Source organism: Triturus cristatus, chromosome 3_1 (genome assembly GCF_964204655.1).
Source record: "Triturus cristatus chromosome 3_1, aTriCri1.1, whole genome shotgun sequence".
Classification (NCBI taxonomy): Eukaryota; Metazoa; Chordata; class Amphibia; order Caudata; family Salamandridae; genus Triturus; species Triturus cristatus.
This window is the reverse complement of record NC_140583.1, coordinates 757,822,415-757,847,871: the sequence shown is the minus strand read 5'-3', so window position 1 is coordinate 757,847,871 and position 25,457 is coordinate 757,822,415. Positions and strand designations below refer to the sequence as shown.

The 25,457-nt window shown below is 44.4% G+C and overlaps 1 protein-coding gene across 7 annotated transcripts in view; it reads right to left on the bottom strand.

Annotated features, from left to right (window-relative positions):
- The window catches only part of BRSK2 (BR serine/threonine kinase 2), a 672,447-nt gene that overhangs the window by 39,995 nt on the left and 606,995 nt on the right, over positions 1 to 25,457 (bottom strand). For all 7 annotated transcript variants that reach the window (XM_085644912.1, XM_085644916.1, XM_085644913.1 and 4 more), the window contains 3 exons: positions 21,152 to 21,200; positions 15,867 to 15,990; positions 1,199 to 1,379 (listed from right to left, as the gene is read on the bottom strand). In XM_085644912.1, coding sequence (XP_085501038.1) covers positions 1,199 to 1,379; positions 15,867 to 15,990; positions 21,152 to 21,200 — 354 coding nt within the window. The remainder of the gene's footprint in view (positions 1 to 1,198; positions 1,380 to 15,866; positions 15,991 to 21,151; positions 21,201 to 25,457) is intronic.

Sequence of the window (25,457 nt, the reverse complement as noted above, 5' to 3'; positions counted from 1 at the left end):
TCCCCTTGAGTTAGGATGAAATGGGTGTCTCTCTTCCCAGTAAGGATAGGTAGAGCTCATATATTTACATCCATATCAGATGAGGACAGGGTCATGAAGAGAAGCGAGCATTTGAAAGAAGCGCCTGTATGGCTATTAAAAATATAGATTCTATGGAACATTCTCTAAGGTTTCTGCAAATATGTATGAAAGGCAAGAAATGTTTTGCACATGAAGGGAACTCAACAGAAGGAGTCTTTAAGAGTTCCGCTGTACTCTGGAGCACATGCTACAGATACTCTGCTTGTGGTACAACGTTACATGTTGATGCTAAGTAACTGGGATAACGTCCTCAGTGTGCAATAGATGTATGGATTTTTTTACCTTAGTGTGAGATAGAAGTCTTAGTGTAGATACAGATCACTACTCCACATCTGAAAGGGCTGGGCGTAAGTAGTGCTCCTATGTACACGACGTATCTCCTGACACGTCATGGAGCAAGGATCACCCATGGTGATGACACGCACGGGTTCACACACAAGTACAGCTGCCAAGGTTCCCCGGCCCATGCCCGATGCTCTGCTCCAGTACAGGTTTTCTCTTTGAACTCTGGGACTCGTAGATCTGTTTTGTAATGGAATTCACAAGACTACAAGTCCCCAGAATTCAATGAAGAACCCTGGGCTGGAGCAGCACATCACCCATGGGAGACTTGACGGGGCTGCACACGTGTGAAGGCACAGGGAGGGGTGGACAGGGCTACTGAAAGTCACAACCTTAGTCGCTTCCGCTTGTGTTTTGAGAGAACTAGCTGCCTCCTAGCTGAAACTAACAAGTCTGGTTGCTTACCCTCTCACGGCGAGGCAATCCTGGTAGGGATGATGACAATGGCTCGTCAGTGGTGCTTTGACGGTGGTGTACCTGTGCTTCGACAAATGTGCGACACTGAATGTTGACAGTAGAGCGACACGTGTGTAACAGTGATGTGTGTGACACTGGTACAGATGTAGCACATGGTGAGCTAGTGGTTTGAAAGGGATCTGTGTAAAAGTTTGAAGTTTCACGATGACAGTGAGGGTCATGTGGCAGAGATGGTTGCAGAATACGTGGCAGTGATATGATGTCGCGTGACAGTGTCGCGTCTTGTCATACATGATCTGATGCTGGCACGGCATTGATGCGACACAGAGGCGTTGCAGCAGTGTGACCTGTATCTCACCTGATAGCAGTGTGAAGGTGACAGAGTAGATCCCATTCTCCTTCTGTGCGTCACTTCCTTCTGTGTACGTGATGTCCACCTGGAACTTCACTGGCTTCTGAAAGACGGCGGGGCCTGCCGTGGACTTGTACTCTGCCCGGAAACTCGTCTGTGAGATCACACTGTGACTGAGGCTTGGAATCTGCAGGGGAGGAAGGGGGCAGGAAGGATCAGCAATATACTGACAATTCATCTCAGCCATACAAGTACCCAGAGGGACCGCGCTGTCCCAGGAGTGAGTCTGCAAACTATGCCTAACGTTTAGTGACAACTGGCCTACAAACTCTGGGCCTCATTTATGAAAACTGTCGCATCACTGCGATAAAACAGCGATGCCACAGTTTTTACTGAGCCCTCCTTGCGACATGATGGATGCACCGTGTTTAATGTACGGCGCTCCATGTCACAAGGAATGACAGATACTTCAGGAATCCTGATGTATCTATAAGCGCAAAAGTCACGCAATGCTGGAGTTGTGTCACAAGCATGATGCAACACCAACAATGCATGGGGTAGGCATGTGCCTATGACACTGTGTCACCCATATGCCTGCCATGAGGCAGACGCAAGGTTTTGACACAGTGGCGTCCTAGAAGTGTGGCAGTCAAATCTCATAGATTTCAGTGTGACACTTCTACAAGGCTTTCTTGAGGGGGAACGCCCACCCTGCATGCATTATACCTGACGCAGGTGTAATGTTGCGCAGGGCTTTACAAGGTGACGCATCTGCAAAGATGCGTCACCTTGTAAATATGGCACAACGTGGCGCATTGTTGACGCCACCGCTGTGTTACAAAGAGTGATGCAACGGTGGTGCAAAAGTGTTGCAAGTCCTTCATAAATAAGGCCCGATGCGTCACCTGAATGAGGCTCTGCTGTCTGAATTTAGGTGGGAAAACCTGAATCTGTGGCGTTTGTGTAACCTCAGCTATAGCTCTACTGTGGAAGGCCTGACTGGTGAACAATGAACAGAGCCTGGAAGCTTTCTGATAGGAGTTACAGCTCGGCTGCGTGTAATGTAATGTAATGTAAATTGGCATTTATAAAGCGCTAACTGTCACTCCGCGAGGAGTATCCTGGCGCTGATGGATTGGCGGTGAGAGGGGGTCCTAGACGTACTAGCTCGTGGCAATGTTAAATCAGCGCAAGGTCAGGCATAAGGTCTGCCACTATAAAACCTATGCAATCTGAAGGTATCTATGCAACCTTGGCATATTCACTGACGCTGTATAAGGTAACGTGTGCACTTTGCTGAACATCCCAACATGATGTACGCCCATTGGATACTTGATATCTAATATACCTGCTGCATGCTTGCCGACGCTATGCAGTGCTGAGGCTGCTCTGCTGTCCAGGCAGCCCATTGGTTACACATTTGTACACGAGTGCTCCGCATGACAATTTCCTTCCAACGTCATTCACTTTGTTTAGCATTAAGTGCTCCAGAAAAAGACATGGGTCCATCCCCTCAGATTGTCACCTAATATGGCTGCCTGGCACGGTGCACTGTGGGACATCACCTCTAAGGTGAGATGCAGAGTCCACCAAAGTTGGCTACTGCATTTGGCACAGAGGGAGGGCGGAGGCTGAATCATTTACATGTCATGTAAGGAGAGTCCATAAAAGCACAAACACAGCAGTTATTTTAGTCAAGAATGACATGGGACTGACTGCGTAGACCTATGACCTTCCAGAGGCATGGCTAGTTCTAAGACTGCCTGTCTTCCCAAAGGGGCAGCCCTGCCTGCATCACGGCCACCATTACTGCATGTGTTTCAGCAGGCTGCCCTTCTGTGACTGGTATGTGGGTAGGAGAGTAGGCCTGTGTCTCAGGAGCCATTCCTACCGGATCCCAGCTGGTCAGACCACCTCTTTCCCAAGATGCTCAGAAGCTCTATGATCATGTTTCAATCTTGCCTCTGTGCCCATCTGCAGGCTAAGCCCCTAAAGTGTGCTAGTCACTGTGCCTTGGGGAGGATGTACTGTGTTTATTAAAAAGCGCACTCCTCATCTCTGGTGTCCATGTAAAAGCAGCAAGATGCAAGGTGTTGGCAGGAATGTCACCTGTGGTATATGTTTAGTTTCCCACAACTATGTTGTTGCATATCTCTCGCAGGAGAAAGCGCTGCCTTCGAACGTGCCATTTCATTCATTTTAACTCATTCAAAGTGCTGAGCACCTAAAGTGGCTGTGTCAGGGGATTGTTGCCAGGGCAGGATCTGCACATTGCCAGTATGCAGGCATCTGATGAGTTCCATTGGTCCACTCAGCTTGATAACTGAATGATCACTTCAGGGGCCACTATATGTACAAAAAGGGTCACACACACTTACGGTAAACTGACATCATCCCTAGTGCACAACAGACACAGGCCCAAACCTACTGAAGCTTTGCACCAGCGCAAAGAAATGCAAATTGACGCAAAGCAACAATTCTTGCACGGCTATTTACTATATTGGAAAAGTGCCTTTTCTTCAGTGCACAAACCTTTGTAGCGCTGCTTTGTGTGAAGGGGGCGTTACTTGGATGCATCAGTGCAGTGAGTGATGCTCATTAAACATATGTGGTAATGATAGGCAAAGCCGTACACTACAGCCATTCTTGGCCCACTTATGGTGGATAATCTAAGGAACGTCTGCCTATTTGAAAGGTTTCCTTGTTTGCAGTATAATCCCAAGGTGGTGGTGGTGCATTAGAACTACTAGCTTAAATTCTCCGTCAGCCGCGACTCCTTTCCACACACAAGTAATACATATACACACACACCGGGCTTTAAGTGGGCCGGGTCTGAGCACCGGCAGTTATTTTCAGGGGGCCGCGAAATGCGTCTCTATCACGCTTGATTTTCGGGCCTCGCAGAGGTAGTCCGTTTTCTTTTTTTTTTCTTGCACCAAACTTATTTTGCTCTAGCTGGAATTGCCAGGCTAGATCCTGAGGCCGCTGACCTTTGTGCACGCTGTAGATCAGGCGCGCAACGCCCATTGGACTGAAAGGGCTTCAGCTTTCCCACCCCTCCCCCCGTCGTGTGTGGCAGCCTGGGCAGAGACAGCTTCCCCGGCACACACACATCCATGCTCGAGTACTTCACAGGTCTTTAAAAGACCATATATATGTTAACAAGGCTTTGTTGTTTTCCACCCCTCCTTGTACAGAGTTTGAATGCTCATGCGCACTTATTTTCTCATGGTTTTTACTGCTGTCTCAAATAGACGGAAGTCTCTTGGGTGAAGGAGGAGTAATGAATCAAATCTTTGCCTTCACCTTAAGCTTTAAACAGTGTGCTCTGCTACTCTTGCAGTATAACTTGTTCATAACCACTTCTCTGGCGTATTTCATTATTTTTCTCCCTCTTTTCATTCTTTTACCAAGCAAGGTTTGGGTTCCTTTTCACCTTTTTGATTCTTTTATTTTACTTTCTTTTCTCCTTTGATTTATTTCCTCTTCTTCGATTAATTTTCTGTCCAGTTCTTTCTATCACATTTGAACCACTTTCTCTCCAGTTTTTGTTTGTTCTTTCTATTCATTTTTTTACTTGTCTCTTATTTTAATCTTCCGCCATTGTCACCTTAGATTCTTTTCCTATTCAGTTATTTTTCTGCCCTTAGAATCGATTGTTATCCAAGTCTTTTTCTGTTCTTTGATTCTCTTTAACCCTTGGATTTGTTTTGTTTCCTTTGCTTCTCAATGTTTCCACGCCTGTTTTGTTCCCTTCAGTTCTCACACTGTCCCTTGATTCTTTATCACACTTATTCACACCCTCAATTGATATTTCTACGGGGTTTATGTTTCTGTAAACACTACTATTGTCGTGTTTTAGAAAAATGGCGTAGCATGCTATCCCATTGTGTTACCAGTCAACACTTTCCCTTTTTTTTTTACACACCAGCAGCCAGCTCTAGGGACAATCTGAAGTGTTGAAGATGGGAAAGAAGAACGAAATGGCAAAGAAAAATCCAGACTTTGCTCTTTGCTTACAACACTTTCAAAAACAGAGCAGGTGCAAGGAAATAAGACAAAGAAAGCCCATTGATTTCCAAGAACAATACTCTGCGATCAGGCACCTAAACACAACAGATTCATCATTCATACGATTGGCACAGCATGCAGTCAGGTTAGCTCCTTAGCAGGATAACAACGAATGCTGCTTAGATATAGGAGTCGTTACCATGACTTACTGTGATATCATTGCCAGAAAGAGTGGCCCATGAGATCAGAAAAAAATCCCCTTGCAAGATTATAGTTTCGAACATATTTTAGTAATTACCAGCCCTCTCTTTCAAAACGTAAGAACACCTCGGAAATGCCCCACACTCTGCACAGTTCAACAGGCAGTTCTGTCACTCTAATAGAGGTGCAGATGTTGTACACGTCAGTTTCTTCAACCTGGGGGATTTCACTCTTTGACTTAAAACATAATAATTTTGAGGAGTTATGCTGGTTGGTATAAATGAAATCGATACCCATTTCTGGTGTGTGTTTTCTTTCTACGACATGCTTCCACCAACCATCTGGAGGACACTTAAAGTGAAGATATGTTTAAAGTCAGGGATGTGGCCAGAGTAAAATGTGCGAGTCATTTATGTCAAATGAATGCATAAAGTTCTTTTTAGCGAAACGTTAGAGCGCACACAAATCAGTAAGAACAGGGCTTTAAGTGGGCCGGGTCTGAGCACCGGCCATACATATATTTATTCAGACCACGCCCCTAGTTGGATAGGCCACACCCCTTTAAAAGGTTTGTCCCGCCCCTTTTAGAGCACCCCCAGTTTGTTTTCCCACTTAAAGCCCTGCACACACACACACAATGTGTGTGTATTGGAGAAATATGTTCTGGCCCATAACAGAGCAAATGCAATTCACAGTAACTTTTTATTTTCAGCCAGCAGATGGCAGCATTGAACAGAAAATGTGTACAAGGGTCGGGGCACCGGGATAGTTACAAACGAACACGCGCAAGTGGGCGAGATACAGGCTTCTCGAAAACCTGAAATATGTCCACAGACAGATTTTACACTTTCTGACAAAGAAATAGCACAGAAAATGAAAATAAGGTAATGCTTAAAAGATTTGACCTACTCTGACACACAGATAAAAGTCACTATAAGAGGAATAGATTAGAATATATTTGACATAATTAAGGCACTATACTCACAAAAAATACAACAAAACAATAAATACTTCCTCGTCAGACACACTGAAACAGGAAAAGGAGTTAAAGGGGTTGCCTTAGTCTAACCCAATTAGACATGTACATGACCACTCTAGAAGAATGACCAAGCCCGCAATAAAATCTAGAAGGTACAAAGATAGCTGTCTGCTCTAAACAGATGAACCGGTCCTGTTGTACACAAAAGAACGAAACCTACAGCAAAGCCTCCTCATACTGCAAAACTAAAGCGATCTATTGTGTTTGAAAATAAACAAAAAGCAAAAATGGTCTTTTGAACATATCCAAAGAAAGAACCTGCTATATTCTTTACAATCCTGCATGAAACATTTACCTTGAATTAAATTGTACTTTTTCCCTACCTTATTGATTTCTAATGCATCTCTGCTTCCCATCTACTTTCTGCATGCTTCTTCTGTACATAAAGCTCTCTAAATCTCATACCTGTCTGTCTTAAGCTCTTTTTTGAAACCACAATAACATCTATTATTCCAGTAAGCATTTGCTTCTCACATAGTCCCCTGTAATGATCACACCTAAGTAATTAATGTACCACAAAGAAACTGGGATACATGCCAGGAATGGTGCCCTTTAGCATGCAAGACTAACCCCTACAAACAATGGACTGACCATTAACTTTGGGCTCCCGGACAGTGTGCTACACGCCGTAAAGAGCTCCAACACCTCTTAAGGGGTAATAAGTGCTATGTAAATGGATGCAGTTTCAAGAAATATTGTGCCTGGATACCGTTTAGAAAAACATACCTCCATTGGGTGTATACTTCCTGTTACTCCAGTAGAATTTGGAGTGGGATCCCCTAATGGAAGATCCGAGTCGGATAGGAGTGGGGCTAGCACCTGTAACAATTTATCCCATTCCAATCACATTAAATATATTTTAATAAATCTTCAATTGTGGTTGCACTTTAGGGATATGCAGTGGTGTAGCAAGAGCCCCTGCAGTGCGGGGGCGAGCTCCAGAGCCCCCCAGCACAGTACCCAGGCCTGAGAGCTCCTGAGAGAGTCAGGAGGGGGCCACTCCATGTACTTTGCACGGGCCCCCCCTCAAGGTTTGTTGCACCACTGAGGATATGATTGACAGGACTAGGGTTGAAAGTGACCACAATCCTCTGTGCCTCACTATGTAATATTTCTTTCCAAAGCTGAGAAACTCTCAATCTAATCCCGTATCACCAGAGACATTTGTTGCACTAGCGACTCCCGTCGTATTAAATGGTGCCAGCTTTTAGAGTCTTCTGACCATTTGGATGCAATTAGCGCTGACTTGCAAGGGTGCCTAGCTGAGATGACTAAGAGCACCTCCAGCACCAGGGGGGGGGGGGGTTGATACTATTGATGGGATTCACAATAATTTTTTTGAATACATTTTTATCCCATTTCACTACCCCTGTTACCAACCCATGGAAACGCACTGAAATTGATGGATATTCCCCGGATACGCATAGCAAGGAACTCTTATAAATTGGCACAGCTTCGCAGAAAAAGGGAATGGGATGAAGGAAGATGGCGGAATTTAAAACTGGCCTGCTCAAGCAAAGATTCCACTAAGTTCTGGCCATGGTCAAATGAGGAAGGGATGGTCGGATGTCTACTCCACACAGCTATAGAGCTCCCTCTGCATGAGTTGAACGCTTTTCAGCTCTAAATTCCCCTAGTCATCCTGCTCTCTCACTGGAAGAGAGTGCCTCTTGTTCAGATGATATGACTCTGGCCACTGAACTTTCTTCGAGTTGGCAGATGTCACCCTTGCCCTAGATGCAGCAACCAGATGCAGGGTCCCAGGACAGGATGGTATACCGGCTGAAGTCTTCCTTCAGGATAGGGATAATTGTTCAAGGTACATTCTTTTGTTGGCTAACGCTGTTGTAAGTTGAGCTCCTATACCAGAGTCCTGGAAGGGAGCTGAAGTCATTCCCATATTAAAAAAGGGAGACAAATCACTGCTATTTTACTATAGGCCAATTAGATTGATCGATTGTATTCAGAAGGATTTTGCATGTCCACTCTTGGGCAGGATTCAGGATTGGATTGCAGATAATGTTTTATCACCTTATCAAGTGGGATTCTGTAGGAAGGTAGGCGCTATGGACTAAGTCTTCCGCTTTCTGTTGTATGTCGCCTTTTTTGATCTTAAATCAGCTTACGACCTGGTTCCACGTAAGAAACTATGGTGGGTACTTTCTGATAAGAGTATCCCCTCCCATCTTATGACTGTGATAATTCAAATGCACAATGACAATTATGCATAGGTACGCTGAAGAAGTCAGGGAGAGTTGACTGACCAGTTCCCCATTCGGTAAGGAGTATACCAAGGCTGTGTGCTGGCTCCCACTCTATTCTTCCTGTTCCTGAACGATATTGCCCATTCTCTCTTTGGTCTCCCCATGGATGCTCCTACTCTAGCATGTAACAACATTTCTATTTTACTATTTGCAGATGACACCTTACTAATATCTAAGACACCAAGTGGGCTGCAGTGAATGTTATCCCACTTTGAAGAATTTGGCAATACCCGCAGACTTGTGATCAATTCATCAAAAACTGAGCTTATGATCTTTAATAAACATAAGACTTTCAAGGGTAGGCTTGAGTTGGGCGGTAAACTACTAGTAAAAGGTAGACGTCGACACTATCTTCGACCTTAGCCTGGAAGGCTCAGGTGGATCTCATGTCCCTTAAACATAATCAGATTGCTGGTGCTATAATCAAAGAGCATACCTCTTCTTACTACAAACCTATTACCTTAGCTTTACAAATTTTTAATGCTAAAGCAGTTTCCTCTGTGTTGTATGAGTTGTGGTTGCCAGTTGCCAGCACCCCATTGGTCCCACTAATGCTCGACGTGGGCAGAAGGTCAGTAGCCAACAAAGCTAGACTTCGGCCCCTGCTATTTTGGAGAAGGTTATAGTCCAACCCTGAAGTGACCCTGTATAGATTGGCCCTAGAAATGGAATTGAGGCTGATATATTTAATACAATATTATGGCTTCAACAAATAAATAAAACTCTTAAACAGCGACCTTAGACCTCTGTAAGATAATTCTCTATCTGCTACATCTTTGTCAGCAGCTAAGCTAAAAGAACATTATTGGATGTGGGTCAGACAATCAGAGGCACAATAAGTTGTCAACTCATCCCTAACAGGAAAATTCCAAGATTTCAAATCCAATAGCCTTGTGGAGCCCTGTTGGGATGCCATTACTGTTTCACTGAACAGGAAATTATATTTCCAGTCCAGGGTTGGCACCCTTCCTGTGAAAACATTTACGAATAAATGGGCACCAAATGGTGATCTCTTGTATCCAACCTTCAAGATAGCTACAGAATCGATTGGCCATGTTCTTTTCGCCCACCCGGGTAATGTTATTCCTCGTCAGAAATGGATTAAACCACTATGCAGATTAATTGGCACCCAAAATAGCTTTTTTGCACTCAGAATTATGATTTCAGATCCAAATGCGCTGTTGCAACGCTTCTGGGCTGGATATGTATCATCAGAGCTAGGACTGTTCGGTGTGTCCTAAAGGAATGCAAGTGTTATTAGTTGTTTATATGATTCTTCCTTTCTCAGAAACTGATCACACTTATAAAGGCACACAATCACATTGCTTTTTCCCCAAGATTATCCTTTTTTGCCTGGTCCCTAAAAGTAGACCCTCACTTAATTACCATTGTTTACCAGTGTATCTGTGGCAAGCAATGAAGGTCTCACTGTTTTAAAGTATTATGCCATATGTTTATAGCTTGTTATGTTGACTTTCACCCCCTGTATGTATTGAATCACTTTCCATTTATCAGGGGAACTAAATTCAATGTTTTTATATTTTAAGACAGTTTAATATTGTATCCTGCGATGCTTCGGTTCTCATACTTGATTGTAATTTAGTTTACCATTGTATTATTTATTGGTGCATGTGTTTATATTCTATGTGCTTTATGACTAAATCTCAAATAATGCTTATCAAATGTTACTTCCTACTGGGTGATATGTTTGACAACAAGATCACACAATATTTTTGTCAGACGCTATTTAGGTCATGACGTTCTGCTGTAACACTGGTATTGCAGTAGGTATAACACATAGACCCCTGGTTAGAGATAACAGGGAGAAAGACAAGAGAGTCACTGAGACACCAGGTAGCAACAGCTCAGAGATAACAGAAGCACCCAGAGACAGATTAAGACAAGAAACATTCACTGTAAAAAAAAGAGACACACAAAGATATTGTAAGTGGTCAGTGTCAAGGGAGACGTGAGTGTTACTATAGTGATAGAGGCACTGAAAGATGCCAGAGGTAGACGGAGGCAAAAGAGAGTGACTGAGAATGCAGAGACACTCAAAGATAATAGAACAAAGTCAAGTCTACAGAGAGAATCAGAGAGATGAGAGACACATTTGGTAATAGAGACACACTGAACCCATGTATATGATAGGTACAACACAACAAAGAACAGAAGCACGCCTGGTGAGATATCTCTCTCCCCTTAAGTAGGAGACTTTTTCTGGCATTATTTTATGTTTATGATTTTTTTCTTTACACTTTTCACATCTCTGGTCTTTTCAACACAGTATGTTTCATTGTCATTATATCTTATATTCCACACAATTTTTTGGTGACGGTTCTTTCTTCTTTTTCCATTGGGGATTGTATCCATGGTCACAATTATATTAGTCTTGTTGTGTTATGGATTATCCTATCATTCTAATAAGAAATGTTTTGTTGTGTTCCACAGACCGATTATGTGCTTATGTACCTGAAGCCCGACAAATAGAAATAATAAATTATACTCCCAATTAACTTTCTGGATATCGTGACTAAGATGCATATGACAATTGCACCCTGAGGAAGGAGTTCATATATACAGAATATTTCGGGATCTCCGAAACGCGCGTCGGCGCTTCTCTTGTCTGACCTTTTGTACCTTATATATAATACATTGTGTTGTGTTTTGTATATGTATGAAGTGGATTCATGTACTGTATTGTATAGTATTTAATGTTGGGCATTTGATTATGTTTTCTTTATCACCCATGGTACTCCGATGGTATTCAGAATGTTTGGTTCTTTATATGTAATTAATTAATATGATTCTACTATGTGTATTATTGTTTTTATAAAATAAATGAAAAATGAAAGACAAATAATCTTTTTATAAAAAAATTTGTTTCGGCCTGTGCACACATTTATATCTATGGACTTATTGCCTATTTACATTATACTAGTGGGGGGATTGTGCTTCTGTTCTTTGTTGTTGATTACTCCCTGACTCCTTTCCCCTCCTACTCATTTATTCAGGGTCCCTCGAAGTTTCTCTACTATGATAGGTACAAAGAAATAGGATAGGATTTAAACATGCAAATTACTCCATATGCCATGTGTGCCTACCTGTGTGCATTAGAAGGACCATAAGTGACATTCAGACAAATTACTCTGCTATTCGTTAGTACAGAATATATATATATGTATATATATATTATCTACTGGCGGTCGCCAGTAGATAGCTATAGTTAGGACCGAGTTTCCATAGGAAATCTGAAAATTCTATTTTGAATAACTTTGGCGCCGGTTGACGAATCCTCGCGAAATTTTCAAAACTAATGGGGCGCTCGGCTCAGCTCCTACCCTGAAAGTCTTGGGGTGATTCGTCAAGCGGGGGCTGAGAAAAAAGAGGGGTCCCAAAACGCATTTTCCCCATGCATTTTCCCATAGGACCTTTAGTCGAAGGTACAGCCCGAACGGCTGAACAGAATTACTTGAAATTTGGCAAAGAGGTAGTCCTCAGGTCAGGGATGTGCCCTTTGCATATATGGAGTCAATCTGCTCAGTAGTTCCTGAGAAAATTGCAGTTAAAAGCACATAAATATCTATAAGCGCGCACCGTGCGCGCACCGTGCGCGCACAGTGCGCACAACTTAACGTGCGCGAGCGTAATTCTGATTGGTGGTTTCATGTCAGTCAACGTTTGAATCGGTCGAAATCAGGAAGTGTCTACCGCCATTTTGTGTGTTGTGTGTGTGACAGGGAAAAAGAAAGGTGGAGAACGTGAAAAGGGGGCAGGGTAGAGTGTTCCAATACCCCTAGCCTTTGTCAGGGGGTCCCTGAAGGACCCCGAAGGGTGAAAAAAACATTTTTTTTTTTTCAAAAAAAACCCGGGGTGCGCGCACTGTGCGCGCACCCCGCGCGCACAGTGAAAAACCTTAAAAAAAATATATATATATATATAAAATATAATAAAACATACATAACTTAGCACTTAAAAAACCTTACAAATTCACTTAAAAAACCATAGGTTTCACACACGTTATAGTTAGGAATTAGCATTTAAAAAACCTTGCAAATTCACTTAAAAAACCATAGGTTTCACACATGTTATAGTTAGCTGGACATTTCACTCGTAAAAAACCATTGAAATTCCCCCGTTATAGTTAGTTCAGATAACTATAACTCGCGCGACCGCCACTCTATCACAAGGATGATGTCATCAGTGATGTCATGAGTGATGCCACTGACCATGTCATGAGTGATGTAATATGTGACGTCATGAGCAGTGGATTGCGGTCGCGCGAGTTATAGTTATCTGAACTAACTATAAGGGGGGAATTTCAATGGTTTTTTACGAGTGAAATGTTCAGCTAACTATAACATGTGTGAAACCTATGGTTTTTTAAGTGAATTTGCAAGGTTTTTTAAATGCTAATTCCTAACTATACCGTGTGTGAAACCTATGGTTTTTTAAGTGAATATATATAAATATATATATATGTACACACATATATATATATACGCTCATAATGAATAGCTTAATTTCTAACTATATTTGTGTCTTACACGTGTCTTATGTCTTATAAGTGATGCCTACAGCAATGATGCAAAGTTTTTCTTTTGCAACAAAAGTGCAACCCACAACACACTTCTGAAAACACTGTAATAGCTGGTGTATTGAAATACACCACATATGTGAGAAGCGTTTATGTGTGAGACAGGTGCCTCGAGGAGTGTAAACGGTGGACTGGCAGATGTCTGTGGATATACAGTTACCACTTTGCGGGTGGGATACTAAAGGGCATATTTACAACAAAGTGGCGGAGCAGGGCGTTAGCCTCCTTGGCATAACGCCGTGCTCCGCCACTTCAGAAATGCAGGGCTGCACCATATTTACAACAAAATGGTGCAGCCCTGCGTTTCCCACTGCGCTGGTGCTAAACTTAGCAGCCTAGTGCCAACGCAGGCACCCTTGCACCAGAGTTCGAAGGTGTCTGCATTGAGGGGAAGATTGTTTATTGTAACTTGCTGCTTAGTTTTATGTATTTTATGTATATAATGGTAATTTGTTAATGTAGAACACATAGACGTTGCAATCCGTATTTGTTTTTTGATTGTTTATGTGCAGGAAGAGTCACCTTCCTGCTCATAAACAATCAATGGCAATTTGCTGTTCCTATCTGTGCTGCACAATGCAGCTCACCTGGATACAGCAAAAACAAGGAGAAATGAAGCATTTCTCCTCGGTTCGCCTGCTTAAGACCAGGATTTCCCCAGTCTTCATTTCTGCGCTGCCTCCTATTTACACCACCCTTGTCAATAGGGGGCAGCGTCAAAATCAATGGGTGTTGTGGTGGAACGCCCACCGCAACACCCACTGCCGTCCCCTTTCACGCTAAGTACAGCGTGAAAGGGGGCCTTATTTACAAGGCAGCGTTAAGCCAGGCTAAGTGGCTTAACCCTGCCTTGTAAAAAAGGCAAATCCGCCATCGCCACCAGAGTGACGTTGTGGTGGCGATAGGGGCTTGTAAATATGCCCCTTAGTTTTTTGTCAAATCACACCGACTTCTCTAAAACTCCCCTGTGGACACTCAGCTTTGTTGTTAATATGGGTACCATATGTCTGGAGTGCAGCAAGCACATGAACGTCACATGCGTCCCTGGACATTATGCTATTCTGATTCCCCCACATGGACTGTTGAGAAATATTAAATACATCTGCTTTATTTTCTGTCAATTTTGTTCTCTTTCCTCAGGGGAAAGGGTTTCCATCAAGGTCTTGCTAGAGGCGACACTACAGAAATGTATAATCATATGTAAATGGCAGGAATCTAAAAGAGAGGTTGTCGCCCTTGTGCAGAATCAGTGCCAAGATGTCGATTCAATCTTCCCTTTGACTTGAGGAGTGCCAGCTGTTTGCATTTCTTGACAGGGCATGGAGCCATGCACGAAGTATTCACAAATGCGAGCAGGAGGATGCCCAACTGCAACTCCTTTCCTAGATTCCCAGGAGTAATGCCAGATAACTCCAAGTAATGCCAGGTAGAGTCTACGCTAAACCAAATTCACTGATTTAGAGTTGCAACTCGTTTGCTCTTGTATTTTTTTTTTAAACCTGTGTTTTTTAATAAATGGGAAAGATAAATTTGGTTAGTGAAACTTCAGCTACAGTCACATACAATATAAAGGTGGTTTATTCTCCACCCACTCAAAAACACGCTTACTCGTACCACTTGTTGGATCGCATCTCTGTGTTATGACGTGATTTTTTTTTATAAAGTCAAAACTTATGCATGTCCCCCTCTGCTTTCATTACCACACCCATGACCCACTGGTGCCTCTGTCTTTTTCTGCTCTTAACTTTGGGTTTGTAAAATTGTGAATTTTTTTTCAAGGGATTGCACACAAGAAAAATCACAGATATTATGAAATCACACTACATCTTGTTTAACATACTTCACATTATTTCATGTCTAGCACAAGTTGTGTACAGGAAGGGACCTCTCTTCCAAATATATGTGTGCTGTACAGTGCTGCACATGTGAAGTTTGAAAAGTTTGGAGAAATAAACACATTTCTCCAAGTTAACACCTGCCTCAAGGAGGCGTAAGGGTTTGGTGCAAATGCCCACCTACCAATGTTGTAGATAGGGCTTTGAATGAAAAACCATGGGTGGTAGATTGGGGGTGTCAATGTCCCACCCATGGTATGCCCCTTGATGCAAAGTAATGCAAAGCAGTACAACGTGCTACTATAAGTTGCTATTAGGCAATTTTTCGGTTTCAAAAAAAGGTTTGTGCTGGAAATGAAATAAAAAAATCAATATTTTACACTGGTTTCCGTCACAGTTGGTGATTTTGCACAGGCAGCAAAGTGTTGATAAATCTGCCTGAATGTTTCACAGGTACAGAAAGTGAAATGCAATGGTAAACACACACACACATGAACGTGACACCCATGATCATGTGGTAGTATCACAGAGACACTGAAAAGACTTACGCAGACACAGTGTTAACAGATCCCGCAAAGCACATACACACTAGTTCAGGAATTCAGAAATACACATGTTCAGGGATAAATAGATGTACACACGCACACGGTGTTGCGCGCACATCAATGCATACATAAGTAGAGTGACACACAAAAAGACCCAACATACATACCCAGGCTTAGCTTACCGAGAGGAAGGCATGGACTATATCAGCTTTGATGGAACTCAAAGGCTTGTCTTTTATCACTATAAATATCTGCTCTTCTTTCTCCAGGTTGATAAAATTCCCAAACCAAGATTTTTTGGCAAGTCTGTGTGAAGGAGAAAGGGTGGGAAATAAAGTCAAAGGTTAGAAAAAACACGGTTTGGAGGAAGCATTTGCTCACCTTTTACCACTTCTGTCACTATCCAAAACATTTTGCTTGGCATGAGTTGAATTTGGTGACTCAAGGCTGTTATGCTTCCAGGTCTGCATTCTGTTAGCATACACGATTGCACTTCTCGGGACATGTTTTCAAAAGAAAGGGTAAGATACACAAGCCTTTTTCTATGCTTACCTCATGGACAGGTAAAACGGGAGGAAGAGAAGAGGGGTGGAGAGACACCATATCTAAGGCCTATCAGGACCCCAACTCATGTCAAGAGGGGAGGAATACAGACACAACATGGCTAAAGACAATAACTCAAACCATGTCAAGAGGAGAGGGATAGAGAGGCATGGTAGGTAAGCCTGCCAAGAACACTACTCATGCCAAGAAGAGAGAGGTACATAGACACTATAGCTAAGTCCCATCAACAACTCAACTTTTGTGAAGAGGAGAGTGTACTTCCACACTTTATTATACATCTGAGACCGTACCAAAGTGCCACTGACTGCTTTGTGCAGAGCATTCTGTATGTGGGCACAAGCCCAATTGCTTGATACAGGTTGTTGCAATTAAGTGATATTTTCATATTCATTTACTCTGCAAATAGTGGTATTTGGATAGTAAGGCTATTTTTTATTAAATTTCACTTTGAGAATGAAGTCATAGGTAACAGAGACGTTTTAAGGCATGGCAAAGTGGGAAATTCCCCAGGACCTCCACCTCCCCGGGAAATTGAACCCTTTCTCTATCTCACATCTGTCTATTTCTCCACCTCAATCTTTGATGTATCATTCAATAATGTTTGGCATCGTGGCGTTTGAAGTAGCAGATGAGGGGTAATACAATTCAAAGCTGTTACGGACAGGGGCCCCTAAACTAAATCTTGCCAGGGTCTCCCAAAATACTTGGGTGCCGATTAGGATCCTGGAAAAAATTTCCCCAACCGAATTGAATCTGGACTTTTTTCCGTACAAATGGTAAAAGCGCCATACAAACTGCCAAGTACGATTCGTATGGGAAAAAGTCCATACAAATCGCATTGGGAAAATTCCCCCACACGTCCTCGGGTCGGGAAAAGTCTCCGACACGTCCCCGGACATTTTTACGTACAAATGGGAAAACTGAAGTCCAAATGCGCAAGTACGATCCGTCCCATCCGTCCGATTGTACAACTGTTTCGAAAAAAGACCGTCCGGAGCGAACTCCCATAGCAACCATGGAGATGTCCAAACAAGTGCCCGGTACGTGCCGTACCCCCCCCGCCCCCCGTATGTTTGCGCCGTACCCCCAGCCCCCCCGCGGATGGGTGCGCCATACCCCCAGCCCCCCGCGGATGGGCGCGCCGTACCCCCCAGCCCCCCGTATGTACGGAGCGTACCCCCAGCCCCCCGTATGTACGGAGCGTACCCCCGTACCCCCCAGCCCCCGTATGTACGGAGCGTACCCCCCAGCCCCCCGTATGTATGGAGCGTACCCCCGTACCCCCCAGCCCCATGTAAGTACGGAGCGTACCCCCCAGCCCCCCGTATGTACGGAGCATACCCCCAGCCCCGTATGTACGGTGCGGACCCCCAGCGCATACGGGGGGCTGGGGGGTACGGGGGTACGCTCCGTACATACGGGGGCTGGGGGGTACGCTCCGTACATACAGGGGGCTGGGGGTACGGGGGTATGCTCCGTACATACGGGGGGCTGGGGGGTACGGGGGTACGCTCCGTACATACGGGGGTGGGGGGGTACGGGGGTACGCTCCGTACATACGGGGGGCGGGGGGGTGTACGGCGCATACCGGGCCCCCTAATCAGCTCGCATCGCTGCGTACTTAGCTTTTCCGGCACTTTTTAGGTGCCGTAAAAATTTTCCCATCCGGACTGCAGTCGGTGCGAATCGTAATTGCTGGTACGTAAAAACATGCCTAACTCCGTCCGGACGTCACGTCCGCGGTGTCCCGGATCACATTTGTATGTATTTTTCTGTCGGTTGGTCTTTTTTCCGATTCGTACGGAAATGGTGTTTCCGTACGAATCGTAATTGCATGTTTGTAAAGTTTTACAACCCGGTACGAGTCGGACGGAGAAAAAGCTCCGACCCACGGTTTGTACCGGGTTTTTCCAGGATCGTAATCGGCCCCTTGATATGACAATTATAGGTCATAGAGGTTATGCCATGCCCCATTTGCTAGTTGTTGGCTAATGAAGCATTTCACCAGTCCTGGATTTGCTAATGTGATGTGTGATTCGAGCAATAGCCAAAATGAAGTTTGATGAATAAAGTGATTGTAAAAATACCATAGGTTGGCGGTAACTGTCATGCAATCCTAATTACATCTTGTTGGAGAGGGTATACAATAATCAAATTGTGGTTGTTTTAATTTTATTTATGTTTTATGCCAACGTTGAATGATTGACTGATGGATTAATTATATATTTCAATTTAAGTAATAAAAGTGAGGACTTGAGAAGCTGCTCATCGACTTGGAAAGATGACTTGTATAATTACTTTTTTAAATTACGTGTTAAAGTACTTATTTGGATAACTGAAACAAATTACAATTAGCATTGTTTTGTATACCTTTTTATAATATGATTGCATTTGAATGGGGGCTCTGTGAGATAAACATTTTCCTTGATAAGCATCACGGAAGAGGTTAAAACATCCGTGGAGAGTAAAGTGCTATGTAGGGGTTTCTTCAACAATAACGTTGAATTAATAGTAAAACAGTAGTATATGTGTATTGTGTCCTAAAGCATCTGTTAACTTTCACATCACTATACACATCAACAAGGGAGAACATAGAGCGAGGTGGGAATGTCTACTTTTGGATTTACCTCGTTGGTGATAGACTGGGAATGTGGAAGGAAAGGGTGCAGGAGGAGAGTGATACATGGAAAGTCAAAAAGAATGAGATAATAGAAATACATCAATAAAAACAAAAAGAGGCAGAAAAGGCAGCACAAAAGGGCATTAGATGAAAGTAAAGTAAAGGGGAAGTGATAGAACCACACAGATGTAAGTAGCATGAAGAAAAAAAACAACAAACGGTATAAAATTAATGAAAAAGAAAAGTGATTAGAAAGGTTGGGAAGGAAGCAAATAAAACAATAAACTAAAGAAGCATAGAGAAAATAGGAAAGAAGGGCGAATAATGTAAGTAATAGACCAGGAGGGTTTATTGTTATTATAAATTTTAAAAAGCTAAAACAAGAAGGAAGACGAAAGGCAAAGAATGAAGGTAAATTGTGTAAAGTAATGTTCACAGGAATAAAGATGTCGGTTGGAAAAGAAATGATAAACAAACGAATGCAAATTAAATAGAGTAAAAACAACACCGAGAAAGATGTAAAAATAACAAGAGAAATAAACAGAATGAAAACGCGAGCAGAAGCAGAACACTGGTTTATTGGAATCCGTACAGCAAAGCCAGTGCAGATATTCCACAGTTAATTATCTTTTATGGCTTTTTTTATTTTCACCGGTTTGGAGAGGAGAAGGCCAAATTAAGCCTTTAAAGTCACATCATAAAACTGTGGGGAGTGGAGGGGGTTATTTTTTTACTGCCTAAAAAGACAAAGGCTGATTCTGGAGCTTGGAGGGAGAGATGGGGGAGGGGTAGAGTCGACAGAGAAGAGAAAGGACGAATCGTGCAGGAGGAGTGAAAGGGAGAGAAGACATGCAGAACAGGAGAGGTGGAGGAGAGAGAAGTAAGAGATGTGGAGAAAGGAGGGGATGGGGAAAAGCTAACGTGAGAAGATGGAGAAAAGCAAATGAGGAGGGAAAGAGGAAAGACTGGGCGAGTGAAGAGATGAAAAAGAGGAAAGGAGAATAGAACTGGGGACAGTCCTTAGGAAGAGAGAACGAGAGGAGCGTGATGGGGAAAGGAGGAGGCTGACAAATAGAGGCGAGAGAAGGATGGGGAGGAGAGATGATGTGGAGAATGGGACTAAGAGGAATGGGGTGAATTGGAAATGAAAGGGCGAACGTTAGGTGATGAGGGGCATAAGGACTATACAGGATATCTACAGAGGAGAATGGACCAGTAGAAAGAAGAGGGGGCAGGAGTACTGGGGAAGAGATGGTTAGGCACGTCATCTGATATTTGAATGGCGTGGGGGTACCACATGCCAAGCAGTGCCAGAGGATCCAGTAATGCCAGGGTCTTCAGTTACAACAGATATCCCTGCACCCTCGGTAGAAGTTGCCCTCCTGGTGCCCTAGCCGAAGGCTCAGGTGCAGCGAGACAAGAAAGGCAGAGAGGCGGGGTCGATCTCAGTGAAGAAAAGATGGCAGATGGGGTGAAAAGGGAAGGTCGTGATGAAGAGGTGACTGGGACAGTAGAGACAAGCTTGTCATTATCTAGACGTAAGGATAAGCAAGAAAGAAAAACAGAGAAAGAAACAGCAGAGGAAAGAACCAGTCTTGCTAACGAAGAGGTGTGTGGAACATGAGAGACAATAGAGGTGGCGGACAGGGAGGCGAGCTGAGGTAGCGGGAGATGGGAGAAGAGTACACAGTAGAGAAGAAAAAGAGAGTGGAAAGAGACTGCAGAAAGATGAAGGTGGGTTGAAGGAGAGGGGAAAGATTCTGGAGATAGTAGGGGGAGAGACTAGTGGGGTGCATGGACGTTACAGGGAGCAGGGAATACAAGGACAGGCGGGAGAGAGAAAGAAAGAGGGAGTCAGGGAGGCAACAACGCGTTACTGTTTCAGGACAAGGGCACAGAGAGGAAGGGGGAGAGGTGGGGACATTACAGAAGGGAGATGAGGGGAGATGATGGGGAGTCAAAGACAAACTGTAAGAGAGTACGGGGGAGGGATGTGGACGGTTATAGCCTACCACTGGGTGACAAAGTGATTGGCGAGGAACAAGGAAGACCCTGGGTGTCAGTAAACAAAAACAGGAGGGAGTGAGTGACCATGAACAAGGGAGGGAGAGAGATGAAGGACAGAAAACAAGTAGAAAGATGAAGAGTGAAGAAGGAAGAGACAAGGAAGCGAATGAGGAGCGAGAACATGGGAGAGAGGCGGTGAGAGTGACTGAGGGAGAGTTTGTGTAGCTGTGGCTAGGAAGAGGCGTAGGGCTGAGGGTGGCACTCCTGCATACTCACTCTGGGGAAGACTCTGGCGTTAGATTGCACATCTCCTCCGGCGTAGGCACTGCACACACAGGAGGTAAAGGAAAGCGGCATGATTAGAAGGAACAAAAACATCCACTCAGACATCACATATCAGAAACCATTTACAGGCTGGGTGTCACGAACAGCAGATTACCCACCAGTCTCCTCGCAAACCCCCTCTACGCTGCCTCTGAAATCCATCTCTCCAGCCCACCTACCTCAAAAGAAAAAAAGTTCTGCAGTCTCTGCTAAAGCGAACAATGCAGCGGTGCCTTAGAAACCCAACACACCCGCCTATGCTGAAGAGTCCCAAAACACCTTTAGTGCATGCTGAAGAAACAAACAGCTGGTGGAACTGCCCTCAGGCTCCCTGCCTCCCACTCGGAGATCACAAAATCTAATGCCTCTGTTGTAGCAAGCCCTCTCTCAGTCAGCTGTGTCTCAGAAAGCAAATTATAGGCAAAGATAAAATAATTTGAAAAGACGAAATGAGGATGAACTCGGTCCCAAAGTCTTCCAAATAATTCAGAATTATTTGCAATTGTTTCAAAATGTTCCATGTAAAATTGTAAATTAGGTAGGCAAAATCTGTCCTCGGATCCAAGCAGGCCGTGCTCTTAGGGTCTGTACAGTCTGTCTCTCCCTCCTCACCCACAGCAGAAAACTGTCTGAGATGTACTAGTCAGGCTGCTAGTGCGTTGCTTGAGCGCCCACCTCTCCGCTGTCAAGCTTCAAACAGAGGACATACATTCAAGGGTCTAATCTGAGCTTAATTTTTCAGGCTTTTTATTTATTCGACTTATGCTTTTATTACCTTGTCACGGCGGCGATGGGATTTAGCACTCGGCATAGAAGCGTTTTGGCGGGCGGGGCCTACTCTATCTCAGGCAATTTCCGGATGGCTGTTTCGTTTCCAGGGTTAGAAGATTTGTCAGTTCTACCAGCCCTTTCCTTCCCTGCATGGCTCAGCCTGGCTCCACCGGCAGCGCAAACCTCCCTTGTGACCCATCGCCCAAGCTATTTAGTGGTCATCTCTTTATTGGAGTGTCTAACACAAAGGGGCATATTTACAAGCCTCTATCGCCACAGGAACGTCAATTTTAGTGACCTTCCTTTGGGGCTATGGGCTTATAAGCTACTTAACGCTGCCTTGTAAATAAGGTCCCCTTTCACGCTATACTTAGCATGAAAGGCGGGTGTTGTGGTGGGCGTTCCACCACAAAACCCATTGATTTTGAGACCGCCCCACATTTACAAGGGTGGCGTAAATATAGGGCAGTACCAAAATTTAGACCAGGGAAAACTTCGTATTAAACAGGTGCAACGAGGAGAAATTCATTTCTCCTCGTTTTTGCTGTTTCTATCTGTGCTGCATTGTGCAGCACACATAGAAACAGCAAAAGGCCAATGATTGTTTATGTGCAGGAAGGTGACTCTTCCTGCACATAAACAATCAATAAAAAATAATTATGTTTTGAGTTACAGAACGCCATTTAAAGATTGTTAATGTGCAGGAAGGGGGACCTTCCAGCACATTAACAATCTTCCCCTACAACACAGGCACCCTTGCACCATGGTGCAAGGGTGCCTGCGTTGGTGTTAGGCTGCTAAGCGTAGCACCAGCGCAGCGGGAAGCGCAGGGCTGCACCGTATTCTTGTAAATACAATTAAGCCTTGCATTTTGGAAGTGGCGGAACGCGGCGTTAAGCCACAACGCTGCTGTCTGCCACTTCCTAGTAAATATGCCCTGAAGAAGGGTTTTGATAGGAATGTATCACTTACACAGGGCTGATATTGCCTCGAAAGAAAAGATGGAGAGGAGGCCGTTCCCTCTGTCTTTTCAAGCCCCCACAGAAACCCACTGTCTTCTATCCCCAGCACATATTTAAAGTAGGCACTTCACCCCCCTCATGTTTTTGAACCCCACAACCCCCATGCTCCCAAAAACACAAATACACCTACCACTGCATCAGAACCCCAAAAGCTCCCACTCTCATTCTGCTGAGACGAGTGGACCAACCTGACATGCAAACCCGCTGTTTAAGAAATCTAACTTCCTGATCCAGTGCCTCAGGAACATACACCTCTGCCAATTCCAGAGAAACTCTACACATTTGCAATAAGGGCCACATCCCACTGCAGGCAGTTTTACAAACACCCAAAACCGGTGCCGATAAGACCAACACCTCCTCAATTGCCAAATAACCTTGTACAATAACATCAGGTGTCAACTCTAAAATCTTGCTCCTGTGCCTTGAACATCCAGCTGTCTTATGTTCTTCTTCAGAATCACAGCCCCCAACCAGCACTCCATCAACAATGTTCCCACTGCCAAATAATCTCATCAGCCTAGCCAGCTCTTCAAAATACAACGCACCTAATGCCTCATCGAGTAAAACCCGACCCCCCTTTAGGGTCCAAGAAACTCACGACACAGTTTATGGATATGACTGGAATATGACCACAGTTTTATTTAAAACTGGGCAGGATAATGCCCAGAGAAACACACAGCTACCACATCTAAGAGCCCATTTATGGGGAAGTCATGCAGTGCTGTGCAGCAAATCACCTTGCTGTGCTGTAGTACGTGACAGGGAAGGGGCAGGAATGCGCAGTATTTAAGGCAATATGGCGCATTCCTGTCCTTTCACCTGTGTAGGCGCCGTTTTGGCTACCTAGAGCTAACACATGCACCCTTGCACAGAGGCGTAGCTAGAGCTTGTGGCGCCCGGGGCTACCCTTCGGATTGCCGCCCCCCGGGGGGGGGGGGGGGGGGGTGCTGGGGAAAAAGGACGGCGAGCACCTGAAAGAGGTCCGAGAGACACGTAGTATTGCCGCTAATAGTTACCTCGATCATGCAAGTTACATGCACATACATGACACAGTCCAGGGCTAGACTGCCCCCGTCCCCAAAACATTGCCGCCCGGGGCGGGCAGCCCCCACCTAGCTACGCCGCTGAAGGAAAAGCAGAAGGAAACCCAAAACTTACATCAGTTCTACCTACTCTGTTTGTGACATCTCACTCATAACATCACAGATTGTGCAGGACCCTTGTCCCCTGTCCCCTATCTACCCCGTCCGTGACCTCAGCAATGTCTGCAGACCGGTCCACCAAACTGGGTTTGACCACGATTCCCCTGGCAGCACCTTCAAGATACTACAGGTGAGTCCAATGCACCTGATCACTAGACTAACTTGAATTCTGCAGTTGGGGCAGTACCAGCCCTGCAGTGGAAGCCTTCTCACTCCACCCAAGCCCCCATGAGAGCTCAGTAGAAACCATCCCACGTGCCCCTCCCAGGAGAGAGCACTGGAGCCATCCACTGCCCCAGCAGCAGAAGAACTACATACCCTGACCCCACCCATCCCAGGAGAGAGCAGTGTAACCCTTCTACTCCTCCTCCCACCAGAGAGCATTCAACACCAACTCAGTGTCGCCTACGGTCACTACAGTATAGTAGTGTGAGTTTTTAAAGACTGTCAGTGCTCCGAAAGCATTTCAATAAGCTGGAGTGTCAGGCCAGAGAATGCAGTAGAATGTGAAAAATTCAGTTTTTACCAGGCCAGAAGGGGGATCTGACCCGTGGCCCATCGTAGAGACAGCCTTGACCCTGCACCTGTCACTACAGACAGCCCCATGCCCGCAAAAAAGATGTAAAAATCTATAGAAATATTTCCATATTTTTGTGGGGGGAAAGAGTATATTAGGAGGGGACAACCCACGGAATCTGCAGAAGAAACCGTGGCAATGTATACTAATAACAGTTTAGTTTCCCAATGTAATATTAAAATAAATTGCACCCAAGGTGCCTTGTTTCAATATTCCTGAAAGTTTAGAAAGCAAAGTAATTGAATGTGAGTCCTGATATCACGGTATGTGCCTGTCCTCACAAACATCTCTCGTTAGCACGTGAGTAATGCCAAGGTCTCTGCACTTTCATATCGCCCCACACTCTTTTTGTGTGTGTTACTAAGAACACACAGGTGATGCTTGCCAAATTCACTCTTCAGCTGTAAATATCCACTTCAGCACAGACTTACTTTGCTGAGCTGACGCTGTAATGAAAAACAAGAACTGGCAAAGCCAAAAGGTCTTGCTTATGAGGGCTATTGCTTTGGCAATGCTTTGTAGCCATGCTGTATAGCAGTGCAGATGCTTTGCAGTGTGGTTAAAAGTAATTTTGAATGGCACTAATACACAGCCTGGGCTAATGCACTTTTACCCGATACTGCCCCTTAAACTTTCCCAACCATCAGATATCCGAATCTTCCCTCACACTGTCCCCTTCTACCTTC